General features: G+C 39.1%; 1 protein-coding gene across 4 annotated transcripts in view; it reads left to right on the forward strand.

The window, feature by feature from the left end:
* Positions 1–13,011, forward strand: part of ACACA (acetyl-CoA carboxylase alpha) — a 284,020-nt gene that overhangs the window by 187,229 nt on the left and 83,780 nt on the right. For all 4 annotated transcript variants that reach the window (XM_007464885.1, XM_007464886.1, XM_007464887.1 and 1 more), the window contains 6 exons: positions 257–298; positions 1,651–1,866; positions 3,580–3,735; positions 6,054–6,257; positions 10,060–10,215; positions 11,771–11,917. In XM_007464885.1, the coding sequence (XP_007464947.1) occupies positions 257–298; positions 1,651–1,866; positions 3,580–3,735; positions 6,054–6,257; positions 10,060–10,215; positions 11,771–11,917 (921 nt within the window). The remainder of the gene's footprint in view (positions 1–256; positions 299–1,650; positions 1,867–3,579; positions 3,736–6,053; positions 6,258–10,059; positions 10,216–11,770; positions 11,918–13,011) is intronic.

A 13,011-nucleotide genomic window follows, 5' to 3' on the forward strand; every position in this document is an offset into this window, starting at 1 on the left:
ACATATTTTTTCTTTCCCTAGAAGGGGGTAGCTATTAAAGTTAGGTTAATAGTGTGGTGGTTCTCAAATTTGTAAGTGGGGTCAAAGTGATGGTTACCCAGAGGATCATGCATATTCCCCAGGCTAAGCCCAGGTAAGGAACATGTTTTCTAGGCACTTGTCTTCTAGATGCTTGACAGTTTCTGTACTATGTATTTATCCCCAAAGAGCCATATATATGAAGGACTGACACATTTCCCCCCCTTCTTTAACACAGAGAGAATTCCCTAAGTTTTTCACATTCCGAGCAAGGGATAAGGTAAGAACTGATTTTTTTCCTCTTTTTTTTTTTTTAATCTTTGTTTTTTCCTTAAAAGCCCAAGAGTAGCTTATCTTTGCCGTATTTCTTGCCATTCTCCTTCCTAGTCTAATTGAACGTATGCTTCCCTTTGCCTTATATGTGTCTTAGAACTAATAAAGGCCCCCTTCTGAAAGAGTTTGGTTTAGGAAACAATCAAATGTATTGACCTACCCAAAGAAAGTGATAACTTTCAAAATCTTCTCTATGCCTTAGCATAATCCTAATGATGTAATATTAAAGGGCTACTGTACTTAGTAGGATTATTCTTGTCACCCACAGACAGTTCGTTTATCCTCAAGTCTTGTTTATGAGCATTTGTTTTTCAATTTTAAAATATAAAATTTCAGACCATGTTGGTTTCTTCCTACTACCAGCTTACGTTTTTGGCTCTCTCTCTCCATTCACTCAATGGACATATACCCTTTACATGTCTAGTTTCAACAAAACATACAGTAAATGTCAATACAACTTTTTAAAAAGGTAAATAATTATGTATGGATACAGGATGTCCAGAGCCAAATATCTCTATTTAAAAAATTTTTAAATATATTTTTTAATTTTAATATTATAATATTTTAAAATATTAAATATATTTTTAAATATATTTTTAAAATATCTCTATTTTTAAAAATTGTATGATGTTTGTTTTCCAAGTATTTACTATGTCCTTTTTACTCTGCCAGAAATGGTAAGAGTATAAGACCTGCCCGTAAGCGTTTTAGACTAGTTGGGTAAAACTGAAATATTGGTATGTGAAATAGATATTAATGTGAAGCAGTCTGGTTTACTGTTTTAAAAAAATGAATAATGAAGGCTTTAAATGCTACAGGAAATCTGAGGGAATTGGTGTTTTTTGTTTGTTTTTAATGGAGAGCATCACCACTTGTAAAAGCATAAATGATGAAAGCTTGCAAAGTAAACAAGGACTTTAGTGCCTAATCTTATGTAAGCTCTAGCATTTTCCTTGTATGTAGCTCCTTTTTTTTTGCGGTACGCGGGCCTCTCACTGTTGTGGCCTCTCCCGTTGCGGAGCACAGGCTCTGGACGCGCAGGCTCAGCGGCCATGGTTCACGGGCCCAGCCGCTCCGCGGCACGCGGGATCCTCCCGGAAGGGGGCACGAACCCGTGTACCCTGCATCGGCAGGCGGACTCTCAACCACTGCGCCACCAGGGAAGCCCCTATGTAGCTCCTGTTTTGACTCATTGGCACATCATGGCTTATGTTTATATTTTTAAGCATCTCTTTTACATACATTTTCATAATATAATTTTGTAACTGCCTTTTGTGAGCTGTTTCTTCTTGCGTTCAGTTTGAGGAAGATCGAATCTACCGTCACCTGGAGCCTGCCCTAGCTTTCCAGTTAGAGCTGAACCGGATGAGAAATTTTGACCTTACTGCCATCCCATGTGCTAATCACAAGATGCACCTGTACCTTGGAGCAGCCAAGGTGGAAGTGGGCACAGAAGTGACAGACTACAGGTTCTTTGTCCGTGCAATCATCAGACATTCTGATCTGGTAACCAAGGTGGGTGCTGTACTTTAATGGGAAGTTATCCCTGAGGGAAGGGACAGAGAAACAGGCATGGGTCAAAGTCAGGTTTTCCTCTTTTGAATCAAGGCTCTTGTTCCCTTTCATCCTACTCTCCAATAACCAGCAGAAGTCTGAGAGTCATTTCTCTCACAGAAGTAAATATTCCATGTAATGAAGGGCTTTTTCCCCCTTTAATTTAAGTTGTCTTGGTAGTGGAAGCATGATAGTACTTGCTTGAGAAAATGAAAAAGCATGCTAACAGAGAAATCACAGGGAAGGTTAGATGATGATAGAGGATAAGGAGAAGAGTTAGAGGTGACCCCATCGTAAACCTGTCTAGAGGTGGGGTGCTTTCTGTACATAGCAAGGTGCTTGCTGGTGTGTTAGTTGTTACTGCATCCAATAGCTGTAACCTTTCTGCAGCTTTTCCTTTCTAAACAGATTTCCTTTCTAAACTGCTCTGTTTGCCATATGTGAGATATAACCCTAGTGGGGTTGGTGCTCTGGGGATGCCCAGCATCTCCACCTGTTGGAAGGAAAGGATACATAAGAGGCAGGAGGAAGGTCTGGCAGGTCTTTATCTGACCCTTGCCTGCCCCTGCTGCCTGTGATCATTGGGTTGACCCTAGGGAGAAAGGTAAATAACATCTGCAGCAGGTGCCTTATGGCTTGTGACATGCTACTACTTAAGTATGTATAACAGCTGTTTCTTTTTCTTTTTAACATCTTTATTGGAGTATAATTGCTTTACAATGGTGTGTTAGTTTCTGCTTTATAACAAAGTGAATCAGTTATATGTATACATATGTCCCCATATCTCTTCCCTCTTGTGTCTCCCTCCTGCCCACCCTCCCTATCCCACCCCTCTAGGTGGTCACAGAGCACCGAGCTGATCTCCCTGTGCTATGCGGCTGCTTCCCACTAGCTATCTATTTTTACGTTTGGTGGTGTATATATGTCCATGCCACTGTCTCACTTTGTCCCAGCTTCCCCTTCCCCCTCCCCATATCCTCAAGTCCATTCTCTAGTAGGTCTGCATCTTTATTCCCATCTTGCCCCTAGGTTCTTCTGATCATTTTTTTTTTCAGATTCCTTATATCTGTGGTAGCATACGGTATTTATTTTTCTCTTTCTGTCTTACTTCACTCTGTATGACACACTCTAGGTCCATCCACCTCACTACAGATAACTCAGTTTTGTTCCTTTTTATGGCTGAGTGATACTCTGTTGAATATATGTGCCACATCTTCTTTATCCATTCATCTGTTGATAGACACTTAGGTTGCTTCTATGTCCTGCCTATTGTAAGTAGAGCTGCAATGAACATTTTGGTACATGACTCTTTTTGAATTATGGTTTTCTCAGGGTATATGCCCAGTAGTGGGATTGCTGGGTCATATGGTAGTTCTATTTGTAGTTTTTTAAGGAACCTCCACACTGTTCTCCATAGTGGCTGTATCAGTTTACATTCCCACCACCAGTGCAGGAGGGGTCCCTTTTCTCCACACCCTCTCCAGCATTTGTTGTTTGTAGATTTTTTGATAATGGCCATTCTGACCGGTGTGAGATGATATCTCATTGTAGTTTTGATTTGCATTTCTCTAATGATTAATGATGTTGAGCATTCTTTCATGTGTTTAACAGCTGTTTCTTTATTGCCTCTTTTAAAACACATTAATGTTGGTGGTGATTTTCTTTCCTGCATAGGAAGCTTCCTTTGAATATCTACAAAATGAAGGGGAGCGGCTGCTCCTAGAAGCCATGGATGAGTTGGAGGTCGCTTTTAATAATACAAATGTCCGGACTGACTGCAACCACATCTTCCTCAACTTTGTGCCTACAGTTATCATGGACCCTTCAAAGGTACATTTCTCCTTAGCTTCTCTGCCAGCACTCACCAACACAAGCAGAGAGATTCATTCATATTTCTTTGCACTTGGACCTGGAAACAGGTACTCTCAGTCAGCTGATTGAACCCTTGATCTTTAAAGTTTACAGAATGCTTGTAGGACTGGGTTTCTGGGATGGTGTCAGAAATGTGCTATAACCGTTGAAAGCAGACCCCCAAACTGAAGGTGGTACGATGTTAATAATCTGGTCACTTATTTGCAGCAGAAAAATGTAAAACTTCTTCCTCTTCTTCTGTTGGTACCTGTTTTATGATATTTGCTGTGATACCAGAGTCCTATTTTATTTAATTCCCTAGGATTTCTCATCTGGGATAACTAACTTTGCTATTATAGGGCATTTTGGCAAAATTACTGCTGCTTTTCACAGGTTACCTGGTGGCCTTAGGGAAGTAATACACCTTCCCAAAGTGTCTAACTTAGTTCTCTTTAGTATTTTTCCATAGAGAGAGAATTTGGTTGATATGGAATTCCGCATATATTTATGTATGTTTTCTTCCCTGAGGCTCTATTCTAAAATGCATTCCATATAATTTAAGGAAGGAAAACAAGGTGATTCTGTACTTGACCTTTTATCTCAGGTGTAATAAAGACAGGTTGCTCTCTGCTTGTGTTCTCTCTAACCTTTTCATGCTATTTTGGAATTTGAATAGGAGAACCCTTTCTCCTATTGTGGGCATGGACTTTTGCTTTTTGAACTTAACATCTAAGACCTGAGAAATCGTTTTCTACTTTTTTTCTTCAAGACTCCAAACTACTGATTGGTTGCTTTACCTGTCAGGAAAGCCAAGGTCAGGACTACTCATTGAGTTTCATGAAGTCTCATCATTCAGTTTAAGTAAAGGTTCTCCTGAGCATTCTGGGACTGATGAAACTAGAAGACTTAAAACGTGCCCTGGACACTGTATAACTATATATATTTGTAGATATGACCTATCATTTCTCAATGAGTTTTTGCTATCAGCTTCTCTGTTTCCATTCCAAACACTCATATGCCCTGGCTCTGTCTTTCTAATCATAGATAGCTGTCAATTTCCTGTATATAGAGATGTTGACTTTTGTTCCCTTGAAAAAAGAATGGATAGATATCTCTTGGTTAACAAGCAAGTGTGGGAATAGAGACGTTAACTCCTTGAAATCCATTCTAAGAGCAGAAAAAAACTACAAAGGTGGCACACACTTCTGAAGAGCCACAAGAGAAGGGTGGTATGAAATTTTTTAAAAAGATGTTCTGGGCTTCCCTGGTGGCGCAGTTGTTGAGAGTCCACCTGCCGATGCAGGGGACGCGGGTTCGTGCCCCGGTCCAGGAAGATCCGGCTGGGCCCGTGAGCCATGGCTGCTGAGCCTGTGTGTCCGGAGCCTGTGCTCCGCAACGGGAGAGACCACAACAGTGAGAGGCCCGCGTACCGCAAAAAAGATGTTCTAAGAACTTGAGAAAGGATTTTAGAGAGATACTTAATTTAAGAAAACATTAATTTTGAGTAGTATGTCCTAGCTGCCTGTAGCGCTATTGGAAAAAAATTCTGTTTTGCTTTAGTATGTCAGTAAGGAAAAATCCCATCTAAGGTCATTTGGTTAAAATAACTCGCCAACCCCTGAAAACTAGGGGCCCTAAGCTGTCTTGTTATAAAGCTTAGAGCAACGAGGGAACATCTGCCCCATCTACTTAAGTCCCAGTTGGACTTGGCAGTGACCAAGTTTCAGAGCTCTGTTTAGAGAGAACATTCTAGCACCACCTACAAATTGCCTTTCTTTAATTTGTGCAGTTTACCAAGAAGCATATATTATAAAGTTTAATAAAATTGTATGGAAAAAAGCTCATGGTGGTAATTGCTATGCTGATTTAAGGTCCTGAAAGTGCAATGAAACATAGTTACTGTGCATATAAATGCTACTTAATAGCTGTTTAACTAGAGATTTTACTATTATTTGGGGCTTTCTCTTAAATCCCATTTGTAATTTTAGATATCGCAGATCTTTGACATACAATATGAATATAATTGGGAAAGGGGAAGGGAGTTGTGCGGATTTGGGTGTCGTGAGCCAGAGAAAACGACTCAAATGCCAGGCCAGCATGAAATTGTCCCTGACTTGTTCTAAGCAAGAGTAGGGTTGGGGAGAAACTCTGTGACTTTTTGTAAGGAATGCATGGAGGACACATCTCCGGAAGCCAGCATCTTTTCCCATTCCTCCCTTCCCAAAGATGAGCAGACCCAAAACAGGTCCTAGTTACAGGGGATTTAAGTTTTGTGCTTGGCGATGTGTTTGTGTCAGATTGAGGAGTCTGTGCGGAGCATGGTAATGCGCTATGGAAGTCGGCTGTGGAAGTTACGTGTCCTCCAGGCAGAACTGAAAATCAACATTCGCCTGACACCAACTGGAAAAGCAATTCCCATCCGCCTCTTCCTGACAAACGAGTCTGGCTATTACTTGGACATCAGCCTGTACAAGGAAGTGACTGACTCCAGGACCGCACAGGTACAGTAGTCAAGCAGGCTCCTCAAAGTTTTGACTTGGTCCTAGAGAGAAGCCACTTGACCTTGTTACAGAAAGACCCAAACTCACAAATCCCATTGTTTCACCTAGTGGGGTTATCCTCTCTTAGCTTAAATGGTTGCATGAATTTGAAACACTTCATTTGCCTCATAAGATGTGCCACTGTCCTAATCATGGGTGTTATGAAACCCTTAACCTTTTGTCATGTATTGGTGAGCCCTAACAGGTGCCAAGTGAACCTGACTCCACAGGTAACTGTGCAGTTTAGGGCTCTTTTTTAGAGGGCTCTTCGGCTACTTGAGCAGTCTTGTCTTTTCTGATCTGATTTGTCCTTGTTCCCATTTTCAGCCTATTTAGACCACTCATTGGCAAGTAAAGGAAGGGGAATTGTTGAAATATGAAATATCTCAAAGAAGGAAAATTTCAACATAATATAATAGTAGCTTTAGCAATATCAAGCAGTGACTTTATCTTATTTACCCTTTATTCCATTTACATACATTATCTTTCCTTCAAAGAGTTCAGAGTATCATGTATCTATAAAAGAGCAAAGTGGCAAACTTTAACCCATTTTTTCAGATAGAAAAATTGAGAATATGAAAATGGAAAGTGACTTTCTAAGTAGATAGGTTCTGTGATAACAAAGAATTCCCTTTTAATCTGTTTTACCACCTTGGTTTCTCAATATTTGGGCCATTTGCTATGATACAGGATTTAGGTCAGTTCACCGTTGCTCACATCTTTTTAAGAACTGGGATGTTAATTGTAGGTCTCTGGCCTGAACTTGGGAAGTGCCTTTCTTCTCATTAAAGGATGAACTTGCTCCTTTGTATGTGTACACAAAGGTCTCAGTCTGTTTTATGCATTGGGTGACAGAAAGAGATTATGTGTCTCTTGTTTTTATATATGTCCTTTTAAATCTGGGAACAGCAGTAAGAAAAGATATTTTTTGCCGGTATTTTGAAGATGAGTTTTAAAATTCTAGGTTTGGACATTTGTCAGAGCGACCTTTCATTTTGTGCTTTGATTCCCAGTCAGATGGCCAGAGAAACCTATCACGTGAGAAGTGAACAGTTAAAACAGAGAGAAAGTGTGCACAAGAGTGCAAGGGGTGAGCAAGAGAAAGAGTATTCAATAATTTTTTGCTGCATTTGATGTTTTCAGGACAACCTTAAAGACATTTTCAGTCAAAGCTTCCCATGGGCAGGGATGTTTTTAATTAACTTCTGCAGTGGCTTCAAGGCAGATCTATTCTTGTGAAAAATAAGATGGCCACTTGAGATTTTAATGTTTTTGATAAATACGTTTGTTCTTCATAACTATTCCCACCCCCCTTTCTTTTATTAGAAAGCTCTTAGATTTCCCTCATGCTGGGTAGTGGTGACACAGGGGCATGAAAGGAGCAGATGCCTTCAGTCAGGGTTTAGTACTGTGCCTGGCACAAAATAAGCACTCACTAAGTATCTGAAAGAATGAATGAGCTGCCTTTAGCCTGAGGGAGCACCCCTCTTACCATGGGTGCGGGATGTTTAGTAAGCCCTGAAGGAAGGGGGTCTCCCTGAGGCTCTTCAGGTGAGATTCAACAGCCGTTGCCAAGCATGAACTCAGGAGCCCACGACTAGAGGAGGGAGACCACAAAAGGAACAGCTTCTAACTCAGTTCTGGCACCCTGAAAGCCTACTTGATGCTTCTTGCCAATTTGTTTTTTCCCTTTCTTTGCTCTAGTGAGTCATTATATGAATTTAAAACAATATAGAACCATGTGTATCATTCATTCATTTGTTCATTAATTTAACATTTATTGACCACGTATAATGTATCAAGCAGTGGCTACAAAGATAAAAAGTGTACTTAATTTAAGAAAACATTAATTTTGAGTAGTATGTCCTAGCTGCCTGTAGCGCTATTGGAAAAAAATTCTGTTTTGCTTTAGTATGTCAATAAGGAGAAATCCCATCTAAGGCCATTTGGTTAAAATAACTCGCCAACCCCTGAAAACTAGGGGCCCTAAGCTGTCTTGATATAAAGCTTAGAGCAACGAGGGAACACCTGCCCCATCTACTTAAGTCCCAGTTGGACTTGGCAGTGACCAAGTTTCAGAGCTCTGTTTAGAGAGAACATTCTAGAGTAATAATTATACTCTGTTTAGAGTATAATTATTGAGTCATAGTAAGTGTATGTTTAATTTTGTAAGAAACTGCCAAACTGTTTGCCAAAGAGGTTGTACCATTTTAAATTCCCACCAGCAGTGAAAGTGCCTACAGTTATATTGCTTAAATGACCAGCCTGACTTTATTCCAGACCTTGCAAAGCTGTACCTATCTTTCTATCTAATAGAAAGATGAGACCTATAGGTATGTACTTGGAATGTAGTTCCAAGAACCTACTGCTTTTGCTCCTTTTTTTCTTATTTTGATTTGGGTTATCTCCTCTTAAGTCCAGTTTTCACATACCAACACCCTGGCCTCACTTAACACTATGAATCTCTTGAAACATTACTATTTCCACCTCTCACATTCCTAAGACAATGCTAATTCTACCTCCCACCTGGTGACTTTCTTCATTGGTCACGTGCAGGAGGATTGAGAGCTCCGTTCTGGTGGGCTTTAAGCAGCCCAAGAAGTTTTGCCCAGAATAGGACCTGATTGACAAGTCAGTAGAACACATTTGTTCCTCTGATCTAAAGGGCTAAGGATTCACTTAACTGAACTGTACCCAGGATATAGGAGAGTACTTAATTCTCTTCTAATGCCTGTTTAGCAGGTCTGCAAATCTATTCATTAGTGGTAGACTTAAGCTTATATATTTTAGGCCTGAATAAGTATGTGGGTATACACACATATCCTCACATCCCAATCTGCATTTGTATTCACTGCATTGGGAATCTATGTTTTGTGTATTCATGCATAAAGTGCCTAGTTTAGTGTCATACAACCTCTGGGCACTCAATAAATATTAATTGAATTGAAATAATGGCATCCCTTATAAATATTCATAAGCAAATAAAACTGTCTAAATATATGAAATATGAAGTACTCTTCTAGAAATATTTGAGTTAAAATAATTAAAAACTGGTGTAGTGATTTTATTATGTGACAATATAGGTATTGCAGGAGCTATTCACTAGTTGTAGACATAGTATACTGGGGGAAATATGTATGTATATTTTATATTTTTTTTAATTATTTTTTTTTCACTACAGGCTGTGTCTTATGAGCTAACAAGAATTAGCTAGCTAGATGGATGGATGAAATCCACTTGTGTCAGAAATTTTTGAAGACTTTATATAGCTAATCGTACTTATGAAGCACCTTCTAATCAAATAGACTAAAGTGTAGGTGACCTGGTAGAGCCTCAACCTGGCCTTCTACCACTGGGGAAAGAACAGAATTCTCTTTAGTGCTTAGCTGTTCCTCAACTTAAATACTAGAACTGCTTAGTTGGTTAGTTGACATGCTTTGTTTTTGAATATATGGGATTCAAGTCACTTTAGAAGGCAAGCATTGTCAGTCTGTCTCTGAAATGTGAAACTTACGCTGTGCTTTCTTGTTGATTTCAAAAGTATGATGTGTGGTTGGTTACATACCATCTTTTGGAGTTGGTTAATCTGTAGAGAGGTGAGAGCATCATGTACCCAATGTTAAGAGGCATATCTTAGCTACTCAACCCACCAAAAATGTGTTTCAAGAAATAACATTTGTGAAGAAAAGTCCCTCTAGGCAGCTGATCTGATTTCTTTCCCCCTGTCTTTTAACTCCCCATGCCATCCTCTTTTTTCCTGCAGATCATGTTTCAGGCATATGGAGACAAACAGGGACCATTACATGGAATGTTAATCAACACTCCATATGTGACCAAAGACCTGCTTCAATCAAAGAGGTTCCAGGCACAGTCCTTGGGGACAACATACATATATGATATCCCAGAGATGTTTCGGCAGGTAAAGGTGGCTAACGGAGGGGGTGATCTGACATGTGCCAAAGAGGCAAGATTTTTCCTGAATTTTCATCAGATGCAGCTTAGACTGGAATAGGGCACTTCCAAAAGGCAGGAAATATCTTGACACTGTTCTCACTTCTATCTCTTCTGGGATTGTGACTGCCAACTCAGATGTTGGGTGGTTCTTTATGAATTAACAGGAAGAATGGTGAGAATAGAGGCCTCTGTTGAGTAGAAAAGAGTAAACTGAGACCACATGCCTGCGATGGTAGTTTACGATGACTGGTATAAGGAGTTACATTTAGGTGTCTATTTCCAAAGCCTATATTCAAATCAAAAAGAGATTTGAAACTCGAGTTCTCATTTTCCTATTTTCCAAGATAACCCAGGTCTCTAACTGATAACCTAGGTTAATATGATGAGAATCAATATATAACATATACAAATGGATATAGAGTTCATGGTACACAGTTTAAATTATCAGTTCTTTTGTGGGAGATTTATTATAGCTGAATAAAAACTAGTGTATCGAAAGAATACTGAATTTGTCCTTAAAAAAAAATCTGTGAATATAGGATTTTTCCAAGTCTCCTAGTCAAAAATACCAGTGTTACCACATTTGAATTTTAATAAAGTAACACATGCGGTCTTAGTAAATAGTCTTTCTGTACTTCCTGTATTATTCAGAAATACAAGAGATTTCCTTTATGTAACCATTTGTTTACAAGATCTCTCCCTTGAAACATAGCTGTCTTCGTTCAGTATTACCGGCATTGTTAGCCTAGAAGTTGAGTGTTGATTCTGTTCCCCAGTGCCAGTGCCATAAAGAGAAATCACATTCTGTATAATTCTTCCTATAGAATAGACATAAACACAGTGATTTGGACTTGTAAGTATGAATGAGTCATACTGGTTTTAAATGTTGCTTTGAGGCAAGCAGAGAAACAAACTAGTTCCCACTTCATGCAGCAATATTTTTGGTAATATGACGTTGGGAGTGGAAATTGAAATGGTTTTAAAATGATAGGTGTGTCTCTCTGTTTTCTCAAATTTGAGCAGACTTGATTTGCACATTTACAGTCATACACATCTCTAGTGAGCTAATTCCCGTGTATGGGCCTGTAGCTTTGAAAAGATATTAGAAAGAGGATGCTTCCCCTGAACCTCTAGTAGAAACTCTATTCTTGTGTTCTTGGGTTTACTTTGTATTAAACGAGTGTCATGTCACTTTCCTGGTCATTCTTCTGTAGCCAAGTTTCTCTAGGATTTCTCTTTTTTAAAGAGGGGCTGATTCATTCTGATTCCTGATCACTCAGTAGTTTGATGTTGTTGGAAAAGTGCCTGATTTTTGGCCTGTAAAAAACATTATGTTAAAGACAACTACAAATCTATTTCAACTGAGAATGAGAGCTCTGGAATTTGGTCTAACGTTTAGACACTCAGCAGAACATTTGGAAAAGAAAGAGCAAAACTAGACCGACGATATTTTAATATTTATTTTGTTCATGTTGAAATGCTAATTGTTACTGATTAGTCAAACTTTTCTCCTCCTTTAGTCCCTGATCAAACTCTGGGAGTCTATGTCCACTCAAGCATTCCTTCCATCACCCCCCCTGCCTTCAGACATGCTGACGTACACTGAGCTTGTGTTGGATGATCAAGGTCAACTGGTCCACATGAACAGGCTTCCAGGAGGAAATGAGGCAAGTAGTTGCGTCCCCCTCTCCCCTTTCTTATCTCTGTGCCCACTAATACCAGCTTTCCATGGGGGTGGTCATTAAATAGTATTAAGGTCTGAGTGGCATAGGCAGCATAGTAGTCCTATTGGTAGAAATAGTAGTCCTGTTGGTAGAATTCTTTAGCCAGAGAACATTGACTGGATAGCAAGGAATTATCATTAGTTTTTTAAGTGTGATAGTGGTATTACATTTTTTAAAAATGCTATTACAATTTTGCTTTTTAAAAAAGAGTATTGTTTTCTGTTAGAGATACATACTAAAATAGTTATAGATAAAATGATCTAATCTCTAGGATTTGCTTCAGAATAATGAGGGGGTGTGAATGTGGGAGTGTAGGTGAAACAGGATTGAACATGAGTTGTTAACTGAAGCTAGGTGATAGATACATAGGACTAGATTATTTTCTCTATTTTTGTATATGTTTGAAATTTTGAGATTTTCCTATAATAAAAGCATTTAGAATATTTCTTGATGTTTTTCCTTATTTGGATACTTACTTTGCATACTGGTGTACGGTTTTTGATATGTTTTTTCGTGCTCAGGTAATTTCATCTGGTACTGTTGTGAGCATGGTAAATATTTTCTTCTTAAAGGGGCCCAATCAGAACCAGGGGTTTAAACATAAAAGGAGGTAACAGAGAACCCGTGTCTGATAGTTATCCAGGAGTGCCTTTTCTAGCTTTGGATTCCTTTCTCCTGTATACACTGTTAATGATGTAAAGTCGTATTCTGCCGTATACCCCACATCCTCCTCAGTGCACTGAGTGAGATTCTCCCTGAGTCTAACTATGCTTCTAATGTACAGTTATAACAACAGTGATAACAACAGTAATAAGCCTAAAATGAGATACGTTTTTATTTTAACCTTAGATGTGATCCCTAGATAAATCTCGTTCCTTAGAAGGAGTAATCTCTATCTGAGTGTTCACCATAAACAGACTGGGTACACCTTTGGGGATAAATGCAATTTTTTCCCATTTTATGCAGTATCTTTTTCAAAAAAATTTCCTATATGTACAAGGTGCGTGGTTGTTCAGCAGGTACACCAGTGGCTGACA

This window comes from Lipotes vexillifer, unplaced genomic scaffold, assembly GCF_000442215.2.
Source record: "Lipotes vexillifer unplaced genomic scaffold, Lipotes_vexillifer_v1.1 scaffold788, whole genome shotgun sequence".
Taxonomy (NCBI): domain Eukaryota; kingdom Metazoa; phylum Chordata; class Mammalia; order Artiodactyla; family Lipotidae; genus Lipotes; species Lipotes vexillifer.